Here is a 20764-nt window from a genome sequence, read left to right as displayed (position 1 = left end):
GTAATTTTTTCCTTTGTTCTGGTTCCTACTTTAACTTAATGAATACTTTCGAAATTTTTATAAATAAAATAATGCTGACAGGATTTCAATCTGAAGTTCAAAAACCTAAGATTAACTAATTCCAGCTCTTGAGTTCAAATTAATCAATAACTGATTTAGTATGACTCATCTTTAAAATCTACATCTATCATTTAAAATAAATGTACTACTTGAAGTCAGGTTTTATTAGCCATCAACACATATATTTGTATGAATTAATACTGAAAGTCAAAAAACGCCTACATTGCCCATTATCACCACAGAGAAGGTGTGTTGTTTTCAAGTGCACTTGCTATGCTGGTGTACCCAAGGTGTTGTTCCACACCTGTGTAACAGGTTGGGTCTTGTAACAAGGTTGTTGATGCAAGTTATACAAAGGAGTTTACTGGAGGCAGATATACTGACACCTCTGATAATAAACTTTTCATTCAAAAAGACTCCATCCAAAACCTAGTCTGTGCAAGGAATGGAAGTCAACCTGAGAAGCTAAACTTGAATGAGGACATCCAGAGGAGGACAGCAAGACAGTTAAAGTTCAGGAGGCCGGAGGTTTGATTTGATAATGAGTAATGAGTGACCCTTACTCCTTGTGCTAGTTGATGGGAACAATATGTCATTTATTTGATCACCGAATATAAACTAGAAGGTTTTGCATGAATTTTCTGAATTATATTAAATGTGTCCCACACTGTGATTCTTGTAAGGCGTCAGAAGCCAAGGTTGGAAACTACTGGGTTATTCTCTAACAATAGGTTTTTAAAGCATGTTAAATCATCCAGTATCTCAAATCCAAAAATATAAAGGTAACTTTTAAGTAAGGCTGTCAAATATATGTAGTAAAATAGAAAATACAATGGTTTTCTCTGAAATGTGTATCAAAAACAGCATAGAATTTTAATTAAATTAAAAACAAATCAAATTATAAATTTTAAAATTATTAAAATTATGATTTCCTACAAATTTTGGTAAGAATTTGAGCATGTTTGAGCGCTATGGCCACTGGAGGGCACTAAACAAGAGTAAACAGTCTAATTACTCATATATTCAGACACACCTCAATAGTACTTCCTGTAAAATCAGACTGAATTTAAAGATCTTTGCAGAGACTTTAATGTTTAAAGCTGATTCTGCTGGAAGCAGATGGAAAGAAGCCTGTTTAATAGCGGCACGTAATTTTCTATATTGAAATATGTTATTGGTGCATTTTGGTGTTTAAGCGCTGCTTTGACAGTTTAATATCGTGTCAGATTATCGCTTTCGAGTCTAAATCACTAGTGATACTGTTTTCCTGTCTTGGACGTGTTCTTCTTGTAATGGAGATAAATGGAGAAAAATAAGTAATATCCAACGCTAAACTCTGCAGGGGAGTCCAGTTTTCCGACAGCCAGTAAAGGCAGCGCCCGGGCTCCAAGGGAGCAGAGGACGAGTCTCGCAGTGTGGACATGTCGGATCCGGCTCAGGCCTTACAGCCCCGGCTTCTTCAAGCCCAGTCAGCGGGCTCAGCTGGCTCCAGCACCGCCGCCACAGGCTCCGGGCCCGGGAACAGTGACCCGGCAAGACCGGGACTGAGCCAGCAGCAGCGTGCCAGCCAGAAGAAAGCCCAAGTCCGAGCTTTCCCACGGGCGAAAAAGCTTGAGAAACTTGGCGTATTCTCCGCTTGCAAGGTAGCTAGCTCCAGCTAGCCTCAGCTAGCTTTAGCTAGCCCAAAGTTCACAACAACAAAGCACTGACCGGCTAATGTTAGCATCTGAGAGGGGTTGGGGGTAAATGTTAGCACAGTGAAGATACGGCTGACAAACACATAAACAAATATCTTAACGAGCTAACGTCATTGTTAACTTGAGTAGCTAAGCACAGTCTCCGGGTACTTGTGTTGTTCACAGGAAATCTGTCCATGAATCTGTCATCAGCTGCCTTTATGCTTAAGTCGCTTAGTGACACCTAAGCAGCAGTGGAGTCACAGTTTTATCGGCTTTACTTGGTGTTTATCGTATTCTACCTGTTCTCAGGCGAGTGACACCTGCAAGTGCAATGGATGGAAAAACCCAAATCCTCCATCGGCCACACGTATGGACCTGCAGCCGCAAGCAGCCAGCCTGAGCGAGTCGTGCCGCAGCTGTGGACATGCCCTGGGTACAAACACCTTCCACTTACACCCCAGTACTCCCCTCTGTCATTTCCCCACTGCCATACACCTAAAAACAAAATATCGGCACACGATATAGCGATGGGTATGTCTGATTTCATCTCTTGTCTGCAGCCGATCATGTGTCCCACCTGGAGAACGTGTCTGAGGATGAGATTAACAGGCTGTTGGGGATGGTGGTGGACGTGGAGAACCTTTTCATGTCTGTGCACAAAGAGGAGGACACTGACACCAAACAGGTCTACTTTTACCTCTTTAAGGTAAGCAAGCGGTGTCTAAAATCACTGTCACACTAAGATTCATCATTGAGTCCATTTGCGAGATACTGATGTTAGGCCAGCACACAGGTCATGTGTCATATGTCATTTCTACCCTCTTCCTCTTAGCTGTTAAGGAAATGCATCCTGCAGATGAGCCAGCCAGTGGTAGAGGGTTCCCTCGGAAGTCCGCCCTTCGAAAAGCCCAACATTGAGCAGGTGAACATGAAATTATTATCATTCACCTTTTGTTTGTAAGGAGGCACCATCGTCACATTTCTCTAACTTTCTGTTCTTGTTGTGTTTGGTTATATTTCGCAGGGGGTTTTGAATTTCGTTCAGTATAAATTCAGCCACCTGGCACCAAAGGAAAGGCAGACCATGTTTGAGCTGTCAAAGATGTTCCTCTTGTGCCTCAACTACTGGAAGCTGGAGACGCCGACACAGTATCGCCAGCGCACACAGAAAGACGATGGGACAGCGTACAAAGTGGACTACACCAGGTGTGTATATGTGTTGTTATGTAAGAAAACGGTGCATAACCCCAATAACTAGTTTCTATCGTCAATAACCAATATATAGACTGCTAGATGCATTTATTTGCTACATCCCTTTGTTGAATGCTTTACAATAGCGGCGTTTTGCTTATGACCCCCCAGGTGGCTGTGCTACTGCCACGTCCCCCAGAGCAACGACAGCCTGCCGCGCTATGAAACCACTCAGGTGTTCGGCCGCAGCTTGCTCAAGTCCATCTTCACCGTGACCCGACGCCAGCTCCTGGAGAAGTTTCGAGTGGAGAAGGATAAACTGCTGCCAGAGAAACGCACACTCATCCTCACACACTTCCCCAAGTAAGGGCGGATTTTTGAAATTGTTCATGTGCCTCTAACGCTGAGCTTTTAGTGTCCAAGAAACAGTTGAAAAATATGTAGATTTTGTGAAAATCATCTTTTTATCCCGTTCTTTGGTGCGTGTGCTAGATTCAAATTCGGACAATTGTCTGTCATAATTACATCTGTACATGTGTGTCATCAGGTTTCTTTCCATGCTGGAGGAGGAAATATATGGCGATAATTCACCCATCTGGGAGGCCGACTTCACCATGCCTGCCGCCGATGGCACACAGCTGGGACATCAAACAGGTGAGGAGGGAGTACAGCCGGGTATGATCTTTATTCAAGTCCGATTTCGACAGCCATAAACAATTTGTTCTGTAATCACAATACGATCACATTCTCAGAGCAGACTAATGAATGTTTATCCAGTTGAGAAATTCATTTATTGAAGCATATACAAGAAACGGAACAATTTAAAACAAATAAGTTAAGCGAATAAGAATTTAAAGGAATTACGTACACCACGCATCATAGTGTACAAACTACTTGTGGCAATAATGGCATAATATGTGACAGTTGGCATAATAAAATGTAAATATGTATAATAGTAATTACACTGCACTTACACATAGTTGCTTTAATCTGATGTCACAGTTCCTGTTTCAGTTTGTTATCCACCACCCTGAACCTTGGTGTCTGTCCATTGCAGTGATCAGTCCTGCTGCCGTGTCTGGCTCCCCTGCTCTTGCTAAAGGCCTGAGCAGCATCTCCTCTCTGGGCGGCATCGACTCTGGATGTTCGGAGACCATCACAGGTCTGGGACCTCTGCACTGCTCTGCTCTGCAGACTCGCATGTCTTATGTAGTTAACTGACTAGATGTAGGATTGTTTAACACTAAAAACTTGTATAAAACACCCACAGCCCTTCTACATACTTGCATATACACCCAACAAGCACTTGATTATAAACACCAAGCTAATAGTGGGTATTTCCTCTCTGTGATGTCAAGATGTTTGAAACTTTCCTTTGAGATTCTGGTTCATGTTGACAAGCTTGTATCATGATTTATCCCCTAACCATTCCAAAATGTCTTGGTCACTGGGGATGTTGTTAAATATATCGGCAGGTGTACATTATCTGACAAATATCTTTGGTTTGGTCTTATAAAATTGCTTATTGACAATCACAAGAGTAACACAGATGGCTCTACAGTCACTATCAGCATCATTGACCTGAGTATTATCGAATGTCTGTTCAGGAGAGAAGCGCAAACTTCCAGAGGCGTTGACCCTGGAGGACGCTAAGCGGATACGTGTGATGGGAGACATTCCTATGGAGCTGGTCAATGAAGTTATGATGACAATCACTGACCCTGCTGCTATGCTCGGACCAGAGGTGAGTCACTTCATCCGCATTTTAAAGCTTAAACACAACTTATTCCATCTTGTTACAAATTGAAAATGCAGCACTGATGGTGTATATGTTGTGTTCTGTGTTGTATTTCTAGACTAATCTGCTCACGCCAAACGCTGCCCGTGATGAGACTGCCAGGCTGGAGGAGCGCCGGGGCATCATAGAGTTCCACGTCATTGGAAACTCGCTTTCCCAGAAGTCCAACAAGAAGATCCTGATGTGGCTGGTCGGCCTGCAAAATGTCTTCTCTCATCAATTACCTCGCATGCCCAAAGAGTACATCACACGACTGGTGTTTGACCCGTGAGTAGATGTTCTCTTTACCGCTAGTCAGACTTTGCCAGTCACTGTTGCGCCCAACCTGACATCTCTCACTTTCACAGGAAGCACAAGACCCTAGCCCTTATTAAAGATGGCCGCGTCATCGGAGGCATCTGTTTTAGGATGTTTCCCACTCAGGGCTTCACGGAGATCGTCTTCTGTGCTGTCACATCCAATGAACAAGTGAAGGTATGTAGAATCATTTACTTTGAGATGCAGGGATTTTAGAGATAGACAATAATAAGATTCACACTTCACTTCTTTACAGCTGCAAAAAAATTGCTCGGAAAAAGGCGACGTCTCCGTATCTCTGAGGGATTTATTTATTTAATTTGGCACAAAACTCAAGAATTCAAATGCTAATCATGACAAAAAATTCACACAAATGTCTTGATCGGGTAAAATTAAACGATATTTTACATTTAAGGTCAGTACCTCAGGAACAAAAGTGTATATCCTGATGAAATTTCACATCGACAAACTGTGGAGACTTTCCAACTGTTTAGTGCTGCTGGGTTGAAAATGTGTGAAGTGTCAGTGTTTAGAATGTGAAGCTTGGAGCAGCCACTCCACCTGACCGGTATTGAGATGCCTATAGCAAAATTCCATTTTTTTCTGATTGTCTTCTCTTGGTCTTTTGAACATAAGGGCTACGGTACCCACCTGATGAACCACCTGAAGGAGTACCACATCAAACACAACATTCTCTATTTCCTCACTTACGCTGACGAGTACGCCATTGGCTACTTCAAAAAGCAGGTACAAGAGGCCCGACCTTTACATTACCCCGGTCACGTCCTCTTCTGGGATCTCGTCCGCTCAGTCATTTGCTCTTCCCTCGCAGGGCTTTTCCAAAGACATCAAAGTGCCGAAGAGTCGATACCTGGGATACATCAAAGACTACGAAGGAGCGACGCTCATGGAGTGTGAGCTGAACCCGAGAATCCCCTACACTGAGCTCTCGCATATCATCAAAAGACAGAAAGAGGTTTGTGAGGCTGCGGCGTGTTCTCATTAAAATGTTTTCTGCTGCTAATCTCTGGGTTTTAATATCACACAACCTTTGTATTCCATCAGATTATTAAGAAGCTGATTGAGAGAAAGCAGAGCCAGATTAGAAAGGTTTACCCAGGACTTACCTGCTTCAAAGAGGGAGTCCGACAAATCCCAGTGGAGAGCATTCCAGGCATAAGTAGGTGTTTGTGTATCATGAAGAAAAAATATTTTTCTTTAAACGCCATTATCATATTACTTACAAGTGTTTGTCTTCCAGGAGAGACGGGCTGGAAACCCAGTAACAAGGACAAAGGGTAAACTCGTTATATTTTGAAAACCGGAATGACTTGTTTAGATGTTTGTGAACGTGTTGCTGTAGTGATCAGGTGTTATAGAGGAGCTTCACAACCTCTTTGAGAATTTCCTCTTTATGCCATCATTATTTTTAGATAGCTCGGTGAAAGGGACAGTCCTGAGAAGCTACACAATAAAAGCATAGTGGTTAAAGCTTGTTAAAGATAAAAAGTCAGATGTCTTTCAAATTCTACACCAAGAAGCACTGAATAATTTTTGCTTATGCAGGATTTTACACAACTGTTCGACCACTGATGCAGTATTTAACAATCTAAGATATAATGTTCTAAATCATGTATAACTACTATAGTTCAATCATGGCTGTTAAAATTCAATTGAAAGTTTTAATGCAAAATTTTAATTAAATAAATAGAATACAGCTGTAGGAAGCTGTGCTTCCAATAGAAAACACCCAAACCACAAATTTCATAAGTCACGAAATACCATCAAAGTAACGCTGATGTATTTTAACAACTATACACATCCTGCTGTTTAAAAGCTATAAAAACACAGGGTGAATAACTATAAAAAAGAATATTAAAAACTCATTTTGAATATACAATTCTGAGATTTTAAATCCAAAAGTTAAGGCCACCAGTCCCAAACTTAAAAATCATTGCGATACACATTACTTGCAATGTTATTTTTCTACTTACGCTCCGTCTATTTGTCAGTAATTTTCTTATTTATCATTCTGCATGTATTGTAGCAAAGAGGTGAAGGACCCTGACGTGTTGTACAACATGCTGAAGAACCTCCTGGCCCAGATAAAGGTAAGACTCACTTGCTGATGCCAGACATGAACAGAGGCTACACCAACATTAACAAATGTTAGTTTTAGAATGCATCACTTTTGCTACACATACGGGTTAGGGATATGAGCTCTGGATAATCTCCTGACATTGGAAGGGCTGTATGTGAAAATGTATTTCAGATCAAGCGCTTAAACACTCGTCTGGACATCATTTTCATTTAAAACAACTGTTTTAAAACTGAAACGTATTGTTACTGAAGGCTAAAGGACTTTATTTCACCAGACCCACCCTGATGCCTGGCCTTTCATGGAACCAGTGAAGAAATCGGAGGCTCCAGATTACTATGAAATCATCCGATTTCCCATCGGTGAGCGATCATCTCTTTACTTATACAACTTCTCCTCCTCTTCCTCATTTCATTTCACTGTTTATGTGAAGCAAACTATACATTTGTCAATTTACTTTAATTGTCCCCACAGACCTGAAAACTATGACGGAGAGACTGAAGAACAGGTACTATGTGACCAAGAAGCTTTTCATTGCGGACCTGCAGCGAATCATCACCAACTGCCGCGAATACAACCCCCCGGACAGTGAATACTGCAAGTGTGCCAACACCCTGGAGAAGTTCTTCTACTTCAAATTAAAAGACGGAGGCCTGATCGAGAAATGAACTCCGCCGCAGAATCATGGACAGAAGAGGAGCGACCGTCACAGCTGCCACACACCAAGACGAAGCAGATCAGGAGGAAACTAGCTATTTTCATGTCTGAGTTATTTAAGGGGTATGTACACGACTGACACATTTCACAAGGGAATTGTTGGATTCTAACAAACATGAACATGATGGTTGTCTGGAAATATCGGAGCCAGTTGAGCACAGTGTCAAAATGGCATTAACTTTTCACCATAAAGTTACCGTGTCATTTTTTTCTCTTCCAGTACTCACAGTGGGTTAACAATCCTAATACACGTTTCATTAAGTGTACCAAAGTTATAGGTCCAAGTTAAATCCTAACCATGCCACTCTTTCTACTGTTATTTATTGTATGAATCAGCTCATTATTGCGTTTAATAACATTTGTTCATTCCAGTTTGGTCAGAACTTGTCACTCGAATGTAGTGTTGAGTTCCCTGACAGAAAACTGGACCTCGGGACCTAAAGCCACGTTGCCTTCCGTTACTGACAGACACTTGAACATCCCGGTCATTTTCATGGGTATAAAGATCAAGGTTTTCTCAGAGGTGAAGTCCTTAAAACACTGAATCGTGAAAAATATGGGCAGTACTCTGACTGTTGAAAAGTGCAGGAACTATTGAATCATTCGCCAATAAACACAATAGTTGAAGTTGTTAATGAAAATAAAATTATTCACATTTGTTTGTAGTGGTGCCTCTAAAGTGAGAGTTTGTTTTTCTCTTTTCATTCCATTTATCATAAGGACTTTTCTTTTTTTACTGTTGGTCAGAATCAAAGGCAAATACCATCTGGGATCTAGAAATCCACGATATCTGCCGTCTACACCGGAAGCCCCAAAATATTTTTGTTGGCCCTAGAGGCTTATTCCTCGTCAGACGACAGCCGATGGGTTCCGAGACTTTAAAGTCAGGATTCATCTATTGAGGAAGACAGATTTTTGTTATCAAGAACATTTTTTAAGAATGTGATAAACTAATTCCTGGATCCCCCCTATTTTATTCTTTCTTGCAAGTTTCGTGGAAATCTATTCAGTACTTTTTGCATAATCCTGCTGACAGACGGACGCGGGGTGAAAACATAATCTTCTTGGCTCTGTGGCAGAGGTTCTCCTGACTAGACAGAAAATAAGAATTTCCCAAATTGTTGCCTTCAAGAGAACCCTTAACATATTGTCAACACAGATACTTCTTAATATACAGTTAATATAAAACACACTGTTGATGCACCGTTTTCCACTGGCAGGGTTTTATTCCAAACCATTTAGCATGAGGTCATACGTTAGCATAGCTTTTACCATGCTTGCAGGTGATAACTGGAGCTGTTGTCACTGATTTGTTCTGTAGTAGTCTCACTGCCACACACATGCAAAGTAAGTAGTCTGTTTCGTGTTCAGCCACATGTTTGTTGTGGTGTCACAGGTTTACTGCATAGTTGACGTCCCCAGCCTGGTAGGGTGGGAGGGGGGGCTAACCAGCAGTCCTAGGAGAGGAAGAAGGCGACTCACACGTTACACAAGCTGTAGTAGGTGATCATGCATGGGGGACAGTTTACAATTAGCATTCACAAATTAACTATCAAACTTGAAGCCTTCTCTGGTTGCAGGTTTTGTTTTACAGTGTCACACACATTGTGATGAAATATTGGAAAGCACCCACTTCTCTACCAGGAAGTACCTGACGCTTTTTGAGCCTGCTTACTGAATGTTTCATTGTTTGTCCGTGTGTGAGTGGATGTTTATTTTGTACTTGAATTATGACTAGTTTGAATTACCCAAGTGATGTCAGTGTTGCATTATTCAGGGTTGTCAGTTGCGTACTTCTTCCTCAGTCTACCTATGCTGCATTTCAGATTTTCTTATTGAAAGGTCAGTCTGAGGGATCTTTTCTCCGGTTTGATGATGGCTACTGTCTCCAGTTTTGGTATAAATGCCATTTACTGTAACTATAATACTGTTCATGACAATAAAGTTTTTTATAAATGATTTGTGAATGTGCAGGTGATTCCTATGCTGTGAGTAAATATCAATTAATAATGGCACTGAAACTAAAACGACCATCCTAGGACTTAGCCTTAGGATTTGGGGATATCCTGACTTAGCAAAATGGACAACAAAATAGCTATGTCACGTTATTGATAGCTGAGACTAGCTAATGATTGGTTGAATGTGTGTATCAGCAGGACCTCACTACTGCACAGACTCTCCCAACTACAATATTGGCACAAAATGTAAGCATTCGTATCTGGAATTGGGAGATATTTATGCTTGAATTGATTCAAATAAAGTTGTTTTGAATTCATCTCTGGGAAGTGGGAGGAAGCTGTCCATCTTTATACACAGTCCATGGTCATGATGGATATTCTTCACACATCTTCACCACTGGAGAAAGATTCAGACTAATATTAAAGTTGATGGCCGACTTTTAGGTCTCTGTTTTGAAATAGAGGCTCCAGGTTTCACTTTCCTGATAAATAGAAACCTACAGAGAGGGAGGGCCCAGTTAAGGTTTACATAATGCAAAAACCCGATTCCTCTCTGGCCTAAAGAAAATCGTATCTGTAAGTCACGTACTGTGTTGAAGATAATTATAAAATCGTCCATGAACAGATTGTACAGGGTTAGTGACAGACTAGCTGTCAGTGACGTCCTCATCCTGTCACTGCACAGCGGAGCCTGTTCGGTTGTTCCTCCAGAGCCTCCCTCAGGAGACGACGGAGGAGGAGCAGGAAGGTTTCACTTTAGTTTCTCTGTATCACACAGATGATCATTAACACGTCATGCTGAGTGCACAGGCACATGACAGTGATTCACATGGTGGACTGGTGTTGACAATTATCCACAGATTAGACTTTTAGTAGATAGTATTTTATTATCGTGTTATTGTGAATTTATATTGATATTGAAGGTACTGCATTTGTTTCTTATACTTTGTTGCGACCCAGCCCAGGAGAAAACCCAGTCGCAACACGATGAATGAGTCTCCCCTCTTCTCAGCTCCCAAGACCAGCCAGCAACAAATGATTACAGCTCGTTTAGCTTTATTAACTTGTTTTGCTTCATCGTGGGCTAAAAGCAAAACAACAAACAAAAATAACCTTAAGGCAAACAACCTAAACTTACCTACTCAAATTAAAAAAACAAAAAGACAGGTTACTAACCTAACTCCTAATCCAAAAACAGGAGAAAACATGGGTTAAACCAAAATGCTACCTACCCCTACCAAACCGGGCAGGTACATCAACAACAGGGTTTAAGACACTGTACAAGAAACACTACTGGCCGGCAGTGGCAAGAGGAGAGACCCCAGAAGCTGGGGGAGGCCCTCCTCTTATCCATGCAAGCTTGGAGTCTGGAACCAATCAGCTCCCTGGAAACAAACCTACACACACAGTCTACCGTCCACCTGAAAGACATCACACACAAGCATTACAGCGGAGAGAGATACACGCCACAGGCACAGTGGACAACAGCACATACACCGATGTATAGAATCTTTCACATGAAATCAGGGTGATAAAAGCTTGTGATTTCCCTTTAGTCTTTTCAGATGGAGGATATTCATTCTAAATTACATTGTACTTGATTGATCCTGGGATTGTCCTTATCAGCTTTTTACCCTGAATGTATCATGACCTAAAGATATAAGGATAGGAATATTTGGGGTTTGTTATTATAGAAGCTGTCACTTTATAATCAAGGTTTATTGATGAGGATATCATCTTTGATTGGATAACCCTGTTCATCTGGTTGCTCCAGAAGCTTCATGTGTAATATTTCATACATTTTACTCTCTAAAGAACCAAACTATCAGCAGAGTTCCTTTAGGCTATAGTACCTGCCTCTTTCTTTAATAATTATCCTTGTGTATTGTCAGTATGGATTAAGTCGACTTTCAGTTAGGTACAGAAACTACCCAAGTGCTAAAGTCCTGCAAATCAATGACTTGCAGATGAAATCAAAAATCAAAGAACAGAGAACTAAGGGTTAAAAGAGCGACTGTTGTAGGTTTCGTTTTCCTGATGTCATGACAAACAGCTGGGGCCCCATGAGGGTTCATGACAATCAACAACAACAACCAAAGATGTCTGCTAAAGGCCCCTAAGAGAGTAAACGCCATAGATTCATATTTACACAATACGTGTGGATAATGCTTTATTAAAAAAGGATTATGTAAGAAATATTATAGGACGGCATAGTCTAAGCTTCCTATGTCACTTCACAATGATGATTCTCTGTTGGCCCTCAAAAACCTCCCTCAGTGGGGCCGTCGTCAGATTCAATGGGTTTTTACTTTCGTTTCCTGTCCTCCTCACACAGCTGATCATAACACAGTTATAAAAGCCCCACCACCTACAGTGTGTGGTGATACGGGACCAGGAGAAGCTGGGAAAACCACACACCTCTCCACAGCGGACTGGTGAGTACATAACAATCCAGCCTCTTTTCCGTGTTCTTGTTCAAAAGACTGTCAATGTATAATCCTGCTTCCCTGCAGTACTTTGGTGATGATTGTAGGTTTCTGATGTTTTGGCAAACAGGAGTAAAGTTGAGGATGGCAGAGTTCGGACTGTATTCATACCAGCAGGAAGTGGTGGAAAGGGCTCTTCAGGGAGAGAACGTGATCATCTGGCTGCCGACCGGGGGCGGAAAGACGCGAGCTGCTGTGTATGTGGCCAAGAGACACCTGGAAACCACACAGAACGCCAAGGTGGTGGTCCTGGTCAACAAGGTACCCAGAATGCACCAGACAGACAAGATGAACACAGCATTTTTCAACCAGTGTGGCGAGAGGCAGAACAAATACAGTGTGGTTTTATGTATTGTGTGCTGCAGGTTCACCTAGTAGACCAACATTACACCAAAGAGTTCAAGCCTCATCTGGGCTCCGACTACACCCTGGTGCCAGTGAGTGGAGAGAGCGAGTTGAAGGACCTGTTCGGAAAAGTGGTGCAGGACTCGGACGTGGTCATCTGCACAGCACAGATCTTGTACAACGCTCTGACCAACAGCGAGGAAACCAAACATGTTGAGCTCTCGGGTCAGTGAAAGTTAGCTTTAACAGCCTTGATTGGGATTTCGTAATGACACGATCGACTGAGTCTTTGTGGTTCCCCCGCAGATATCACTCTACTGATAGTTGATGAGTGTCACCACACCAACAAGAAGTCGGTCTACAACCAGATCATGAGTTGCTACATGGAGAAGAAGTTGAAGGGAGAGCTTCCGTTGCCGCAGATCCTGGGTCTCACTGCATCCCCAGGGACGGGGGGCGCTAGGATCCTGGAGAATGCCGTGGAGCACGTCCTGCAGGTCAGGGTCTCTCTTGTCATGTCTGTGTGATGTCACAAATATCTGTTCTTCTTCATGTTTAATGATGAAAAATCGTCTGCATGTTTGTTGTTGAAAGATGGTGGAATTTCTGATCGGTGTTCCCAGTGGTAGTTAAAAAAGATTTACTTCACGAGTCCCAGTGGTCCCCCTTTGTTTTTAGTCAAAGGTGCAAGCGAACAGCCAAACCAAACAACTTTAAGCATGAGCATCCCAGTGTTACACTAAATGGGAGGGAACAGATTACAATTCAGGATCACGAGAAGTCATGCCAGGATTTTTATTTTCTTCTTGAGGACGGGTCTTAATGTCTTATCCCCAATGCCAGAGACAGGATGGAAACTCCCGGCGCAAAACGTTATATGTCTTATTTAAATCTTTCCTGCAGAGGCCTTTAGACTGCTCAGGTCAACCATCTTTGAGACCTAATTTTGGTCAGGCAGATTATTTTTCATTCTCGATATAAAAGGTCAGTTAGTAACAAATTGCCTGACGATCTTCCTCTCTCTCCGTCTCAGATTTGTGCCAACCTGGACTCATCCATAGTTTCAACCAAGAACTATGCCCCTGAGTTGAAGAAGAAGGTGCCGAGACCCATCAAGACATTTGACATTGTCGAGAACAGACCTGAAGTAAAATAAAAAAAACTCATTGGAAACTCCCCCATTGAGATTCTATCATATTTGAACAATCTGAACCATATTTTGTTCTTTTAGGACCCGTTCGGAGATGATCTTAAGAGGATGATGCAGAGGATCGAAGAGCAATTGAACTTACCCGCAGACTTCACACTGAGAGAGTGTGGCACGCAGGAGTACGAGGCAGATGTGGTGATTTTAGAGCAGCGAGGTATGTTTCCTGTTTTTCGTCCACTAATTTACAGCTGTTTTAATGTCAAAGCCACCCATGCATCATCTGTGTGTTTGAATGGATTAGGGGTAAGGGACGACAACAGACGGCTCGCACAATGTGCTCTCCACCTCAGACAGTACAACGATGCCCTGCTCATCAACGACACCCTGCGTATGATGGACGCTTACGACAGCCTGGAGGAGTTCTACAGCTCTAAGTCCAAAACAGCAATCGACAAAACAGACAACTTCCTGGTGGGAATTTTCCAAGGTGGGAATACAGACATTTTCATTACTGAATTGAACTTATGACGTATCTCACTCACATGTTTGCAAACCAAAGCTGCTTTGAGACTTTCACTCAACTGCGGAGATTCTTTGCACTCTCTCCAAAGGAGGTGCTTCTGTGAATGCAAATGTCCAAGTGAGAGACTATGGATTATCTGCAGACTTTGTCCTCCGCCTGGCCTCTTAGATTAGATTCAAAAGAAAGTCTGCAGAATCCGATGTGATCCCGATTCTAAGACGCGACAGATGCAATAATGCAACTTCACCACTAGATGTCACTCAATTATACACACTGCACCTTTAATTCGCAGTTCAATGAAAACCGCTTTTTTTGTTACGCAGCGCATCAGGCGGAATTGAGGAGACTTGCAGGAGATCCTCGCTACGAGAACCCAAAGATGGCCAAACTTGAGAGCGTTCTGCTGAAACAGTTCGGTTCAGGTGTGCAGTCAAAGGGGATCCTCTTCAGCAAAACACGCAAAAGCATCCGCTGCCTGAATGATTGGGTCCTCAACAACAGAGCCTTACAGGAAGCTGGCATCATGGCAGATGTCCTGACCGGGGCTGGCAACGGCAACACTTACATGACACAGGTGTGCTGATGAGCTTTAGATCGTCCCAATTTATGTTTGGTGTGTCCTAACATGCTTTTCTTACACTTGCAGAGAGAGCAGTCCGACACGATCCGCCATTTCCGACAGGGCGTTCTCAACCTGCTTATCTCCACCAGCGTGGCGGAGGAGGGCCTCGACATTCCTGAATGCAACCTGGTGGTGCGCTACGGCCTGCTTACAAATGAGATCGCCCAGCAGCAGGCCAGCGGACGTGCCAGAGCGCAGGACAGCAAGTATTCAGTGGTTGCCGCGCAAGGCGGGCGGGAGGTGCGCAGAGAGCTCACCAACGAGTATCTGGAGGAGCTGACTGGGAAAGCCATCGCTAGGGTCCAAGATATGAGCCCCCACGAGTTTCGCGGAAAGGTGAGGCTGCGGCCCTCTGTTCATTCTTATTCTGTGCTCCCAGGTCCCGGTGTTTTCTTACCTTTTATTCTTCTTTGGCTCCAGATAACTAAGATGCAGACAGAAGCTGTCAATAAAAGTAGAATCAAAGAGCGCAGTGAAATGCAGAAGAGGAGTCTCTACACCGCCTCCAGTATCCAGCTCCTGTGTCGAAACTGTTTCAAGCCTGTGGCCTCTGGCAGCGACATTAAACTCATCGACAATGTGCACCATGTCAACGTCAATCCGGACTTTAAGTGAGTTGAACTCCTTTGGGAAAGAGAGTTCATCCATATGCACATTCATGACCCACTCTTTACACGACATCTTCACTGCTCTAATCTTTTCTCTGTTCGCAGGAAACACTACAAAGTGGGAGGGCAGTTGATGCTACCAAAGAGTTTTGAGGACTGGGAGCCTGGGCGGATTATCAGCTGCAACAACGGCAACTGCAGCCAGGTATGTGGGACCTTCTGCCAAATATTGATTCAAGACTCAGATACCGAAACGTTCCTGCTCTAGGCAGCTCGTTGAGAGAGCTGATGTTAGCGCTGATTGCACGGCGGGAACTGAGTGTTATTCTTATGTAAATTCACAGCAATGGGGATTTGAGATGAAGTACAAGGATATCGCCCTGCTGCCCAATCTGGCTATTAAGCATATGTTCCTGCAGACGCCTGGTGGCAGGATGACTAAGAAAAAGTGGAAGGATGTCCCTTTCACTTCGGACAACTTCAACTTTGAGGAATACTGCCAAGAAAACTTCCCTGACCTCTTCGACTGAGGAACCAACCACAGAGCTCTGTGTGTTTTATTTCTCACTGTACGTCAGTTTTTATCTTTATTTTGAATCCAGTGTGTTTGCAGGTCAAAACTCTTTTATAGAAACCAATACTGTGCAGTTTGAGATTCTTCATACATGAAAAACACAAGCCACTCTAAAATATGCTCCACACGTGCCTGCACTTATTTATGCTGCAGGGCCAATGAGGCAGCAGCAGTGTGCTAAAGCCCATTACACATCGATCATGCTTGAAATTAGCATGACAGCTTTGTTTACGCCCACGGCCCACTGTGGCTTTGCATGGTTCTGTGTGTATTTTCCGTGCTTCAACTCAAGCGCAGAAACAAAAGCACAACATGAAGTCAACAGAAAGACGGAGCTTAACCATCACCACGGCCTGACGTGTTGTCATGAAGACGGTTTATCATGAACGCTATTTTAGTTTTTTAAAAATGCTTTTAATTTGAAATCATTTTTTGATGCAGTAACATGTGTTCTGTGGTGGGATGAAAAAAAGTACATTTACTTATTTACTGTATTTAAGTATGGTTTTCATGTATCGGTACTTAACTTGAGTTGATTTATCTTTGGGTACTTCACACTTTTACTCCTCCACATATATCAGCAATTATTTCTACTCTGTTACATTTTTACAATGTAATGTAGTGCTACATGTAACATTGTTTTTTTTCCAATATTTTCTAAAAGTAATCAAAAATAACGAGAGGGGGATTAATGATCTAATCCTGCATCACTGGTGCAGAAAAGAACACCTGTAATGGATTCAGAGGACGTCACTGCAGAGACTCAGCCTTAAGAATGTATTAGACCTTGGTATCAGGGAACAGGCTACACTCTACAAGCACTTTTACTTTCAATACTTTATAAGTATATTTTAAAGTAGAATTTACTTAATTTTATTCAGGTAGAACCGTTAATGTGGTACTTTACTTGTACTTGTGAAATCTTGTTTCCATCTATTTGAACTTAAGTCAAATGTTTGAGCACTTCCTCCACCACTGGTAATATGATATTATATCCATATTAATGATCTCAAATAACATTATTCCAATGTTTTACAAAAGGGTTATTTTTAGTAGTATTAGCTCTATTTCCCTGTTTCCCTCTTGATTTGATGAACAGATTATTAAATATAAATCATTTGCCTCTATGAGCCACTAGGTGTCAGTGTGGGTTAGCCAAAGGCCCACACAAATTCACACACTGTCATCTACCTTTGTAACCTCCAATAAACTGTGTTGATAAAACCAGAATAGAAATTGTACCTGTTGGATCTCAAACTGAAAGCAGTGGGCCGATGACGTGCATAGACTCTGACTTCACAGGAGCGTCTTAGACCCCATATGTGCTGGAACACAAAGGATGCAGAATCTGAGTGTGCAATTCTCTGTTCACACCATATAGACTTTGCTGATTTGCACCTGAGCAAGGCACTCCATCCCCAAACTGCGTCAGGGGAGTGTCCTCTGGGCCGCTGGTGCAAGATGGCCTCCAAAATGTCTGTGTGCAACACCTGGAAAAGAGGAAAATCTGTATTTCAGTACATAACTGTGATGCTTTGAGTTCTGATATGTACAGTGTAGGTGTTTCTTTACAAGTGGTGCATCCAGCAAAGAAAAATCCCAGAAACCTCAATGCCTGCAAGAGCTTTTCTTTTAAGGTGTTTTGAAATGAGTAGTGTTGCTTATTTTGGCTGCTGCACCTCACTATACGCTGCTTCTGCCTCCCTGGATCAATACACCATCTGAACAGTCTGCACAGAGGAACAGATTTATTAGACTAGCAAATGATCGTTTAACACGCTGCTTTCAAAGATACACAATCTCCACTTTTTTTCTTCTTCTTCTTCTTCTTCTTCCCAGAACCCACACAGCTTGATTTTAGCAATCCCCAAAGGACACATTCAGACAGCTAATCATTTACAGTTTCATTTTGCCGCCGCTTTGTTTGCACACGCGAATCAATCTTAACACGCAGCAGCAAGAAGCCTCAGCCGTAATGAGCAGTTTCCAAAACAAACCCCAGATTATGAAACTGTAAGGCGAGCCGGAGAGGAAGCCATTCATTTCAGGCTGGCAGCCGTATTGAGGTAGATTCAGTTTTGAGCCGCAGAAAACATCTTCACATGCATCTGCGGGCCAGACACGGATGGGTCAACCTCACAGTGTCACGTGTGTCGTAATCCCTTCCGATCTGGCACAGAGCTGGAGTCAGTGGTGCCGCCATGGACGTAATCAAACTGAAAACAGGCTCTGTTCCGGTGTCAGGGCTCACTCCGGCTCGAGCGGGCGGAGAGGAGACGTACAGTGTGTGATTTACTCTGATCAGGCTCCGGCTCTATAATCAACGCTGATTGCTTCCTTTTGCTTTCCAGCTCAACACCTCATGCATCTTAATTGCAATTAGCTCTCTTCTGAAATTAAAGCAACTTGGAGTAGGTGAGCGAAGGATGATAACGTGGTGTGTGTGTGTGTGTGTGTGTGTGTGTGACGATGCCACTCAACAACAAGGTCCTCGTCATTTGTATACAGGACATGTCTGCCTACTGTAAATGTCCTTACAGGAGCTTGATTTGCATCTTAGCTGAGCGAAATTCACAATATCTTAAAATAAATTCATCAGTGATATGCAATAATAACATAGGGATTTTTCCTATTAATATGTAAAGTTTGATTTAAAAATGCAAGATGGAGCTTATCTGCAAGCGTTACAGATTTGTTTTTTAATTAGGAGCTGGAATGAATTGTCAATCAATAGAAAACATCTATTTTATAATCTTTACAACCACTAGAATGGCCCTCAGCCGAGTAGATTCTATCAAGCTGCACCAAATTTCACACACCCAGAGATACATAATTTGCTCATACATCATATACTGCCTAATCTATTTCACACTATTTCCACTCTGCACTACAATCATATACTGTAGTTTATACTCTATCTACTCTGTAGCTTTTTGAGTGCATTCTTATAAGTTGTGTACCTTTAGGTTGCTTGTGTGCTTTTATTTTGTGTAACTTAAATGTTGTGCACATATTTGTCTTCTTATGTGTACACACACACGCGAAGACACACACCGGGAATGAAAAAGAAATGTCATTCTAATCTCGTCTATGATGCCAGATTGACAACATAGGTTGACTTTGACATTGGTTCCTTAAATATACCTGAATTATTTTTACTCATCAAGACTCATGAATAACTCCCTGGGATACAGACAAAAATGTCTCCTATCTTGCAATTGTTTGGATCTGCCCCCCAAAATTCAGTGAGTCCTTTCCTGATCCATCCTTCCATCAGGTTTCATGGAAATCTATGTAGTTATTGTTGTGTAATCTTGCTTACAAACAAACAAACAAGCCAACCTTTCCTATCCACTAGTATTTGCTGCTTCGTGTATGCATGTATATGGACATTTTTGCATATGCCAACTTTTATTTAATTTAATTCATATGTATAGAAAATAATCGGCAGAGTAATACATTGTGTAAAAAAATCACTAGTAGAAGTGAAACTAATTGCTGGGTTTAAACGTTTTTCCCCTGATTTACCTCAGTTTTTTTTGTAACGCCCCCCCAGGTAATTAAACTAATTACCTGTGCGTACCGGAGGCCAGGTGAGCTCTGTGTTCCGGACTATAACATGGCTGTAGTTCACCTGCTTCTCTTTTACAGAAGAGGCCAGAAAAAGTGTTTTATTTTTTGGGGGGGTCCTGCGGATGTTTCAGCTGCTCCACAATAAACAAGCGGAGCCAGTAAAGAAGATTGAATGCGGGGGACGCGGCTCAACGTGCAGCGCCTCCACTGTGGGCACGTGGCTGAGCGCAGTGGCTGGTAAGTGTTTCCAAATTACCTGCGAACGGACAGCTTCATTTGTTACCTACAGATATTTTACTTTTATAGCTGTAGCCATGGGCGCACTCGTAACGTTAAACAGCTTGTTGGTGCGGTTAAATTAACACATACCTCTTCAAACACACACACACACACACACACACGCACACACCCACAGTGCGTGTTGGGAGTGGGGAGCAGCACGGAGCTTGTTGCTGTGGACCGGCTCGGGGCGCGCAGGAGCAGGTGGTCTCCCAGGGTCGTGTCGATGACAGGTTGTGATCTCCGCTGTCAACACAAACGGAGGTGTCATGTCGGATCGGACAGCATCGAGCTGCTCGCATTGTTTTACGCTCACCTGCCTGAAGTTCCAGTCACGGCCCTGTTGAGTTTGTTCCTGCGTGAAGGCAGGGAGGCGGATGGAGCTGTTATTAAAGGGCCCCTGGGTAGTGGTGTGACGTTTGGCCCCTGCTGACAGCTGCTCAAAAGTGAAGCCAAAACATCTCGGTTGCCCCCTAGTGTCTAGTTACAGTATAAACACAACTAAGCATGTTGAATAATATTTTTTTACAAAATATGATTTCCACTATTTGAGGTGATTTATTTTGATCACATTGTTGTATATTCAAGAGATTAAAAATAGCTCAAACGTCACGATTGATAGCTGAGACTGACTCGTGATTGGTTGAGCGTGTTTCTATTACTACTGCACAGTGGCAGAGACATGTTTATGTATTATTGGGGCCCTTGGGGTCTCAGGTACATGAATAGTTTGCCTTGTTAGCACTACACACAAAGTACAGATGTAGCTGTTGGTAATATCATTTAGTTTTAGGGATATAAATAAA

General features: G+C 42.5%; 2 protein-coding genes across 2 annotated transcripts; both read left to right on the top strand.

The window, feature by feature from the left end:
- Nucleotides 1-1466: 1466 nt before the first annotated feature.
- On the top strand, nt 1467-9799 carry kat2a (K(lysine) acetyltransferase 2A). The gene is made up of 18 exons (XM_053442854.1): nt 1467-1703; nt 2049-2172; nt 2300-2445; nt 2572-2661; nt 2764-2945; nt 3102-3293; nt 3478-3584; nt 3988-4092; nt 4538-4674; nt 4787-4995; nt 5076-5202; nt 5662-5772; nt 5858-6001; nt 6091-6205; nt 6287-6323; nt 7073-7136; nt 7401-7485; nt 7598-9799. Exons 1-18 carry the CDS (start codon nt 1482-1484, stop codon nt 7789-7791), a joined length of 2391 nt encoding a protein of 796 aa, XP_053298829.1. The 5' UTR covers nt 1467-1481; the 3' UTR covers nt 7792-9799.
- Nucleotides 9800-12076: 2277 nt separating this feature from the next.
- Nucleotides 12077-17718, top strand: dhx58 (DEXH (Asp-Glu-X-His) box polypeptide 58). Its single transcript, XM_053442855.1, has 12 exons — nt 12077-12233; nt 12355-12545; nt 12650-12854; nt 12936-13126; nt 13663-13776; nt 13861-13993; nt 14081-14266; nt 14626-14876; nt 14949-15260; nt 15345-15535; nt 15638-15737; nt 15877-17718. Exons 2-12 carry the CDS (start codon nt 12369-12371, stop codon nt 16060-16062), a joined length of 2046 nt encoding a protein of 681 aa, XP_053298830.1. The 5' UTR covers nt 12077-12233; nt 12355-12368; the 3' UTR covers nt 16063-17718.
- The last annotated feature ends 3046 nt before the right edge of the window (nt 17719-20764 follow it).

Source organism: Pleuronectes platessa, chromosome 16, assembly GCF_947347685.1.
Source record: "Pleuronectes platessa chromosome 16, fPlePla1.1, whole genome shotgun sequence".
Taxonomy (NCBI): Eukaryota; Metazoa; Chordata; class Actinopteri; order Pleuronectiformes; family Pleuronectidae; genus Pleuronectes; species Pleuronectes platessa.
The sequence above is the reverse complement of the archived record's forward strand: the minus strand, read 5'-3'. Positions and strand labels throughout refer to the sequence as shown.

Coding starts and splice junctions, on each gene's coding strand:
- kat2a (XM_053442854.1), top strand. CDS start 1,482: ATGTCGGATCCGGCTCAGGCCTTACAGCCCCGGCTTCTTCAAGCCCAG. Junction 2,946..3,101: donor TACAAAGTGGACTACACCAG/GTGTGTATATGT, acceptor ATGACCCCCCAG/GTGGCTGTGCTACTGCCACG. Junction 3,294..3,477: donor ATCCTCACACACTTCCCCAA/GTAAGGGCGGAT, acceptor GTGTGTCATCAG/GTTTCTTTCCATGCTGGAGG.
- dhx58 (XM_053442855.1), top strand. CDS start 12,369: ATGGCAGAGTTCGGACTGTATTCATACCAGCAGGAAGTGGTGGAAAGG. Junction 12,546..12,649: donor TGGTGGTCCTGGTCAACAAG/GTACCCAGAATG, acceptor TGTGTGCTGCAG/GTTCACCTAGTAGACCAACA. Junction 13,777..13,860: donor TTGTCGAGAACAGACCTGAA/GTAAAATAAAAA, acceptor TTGTTCTTTTAG/GACCCGTTCGGAGATGATCT.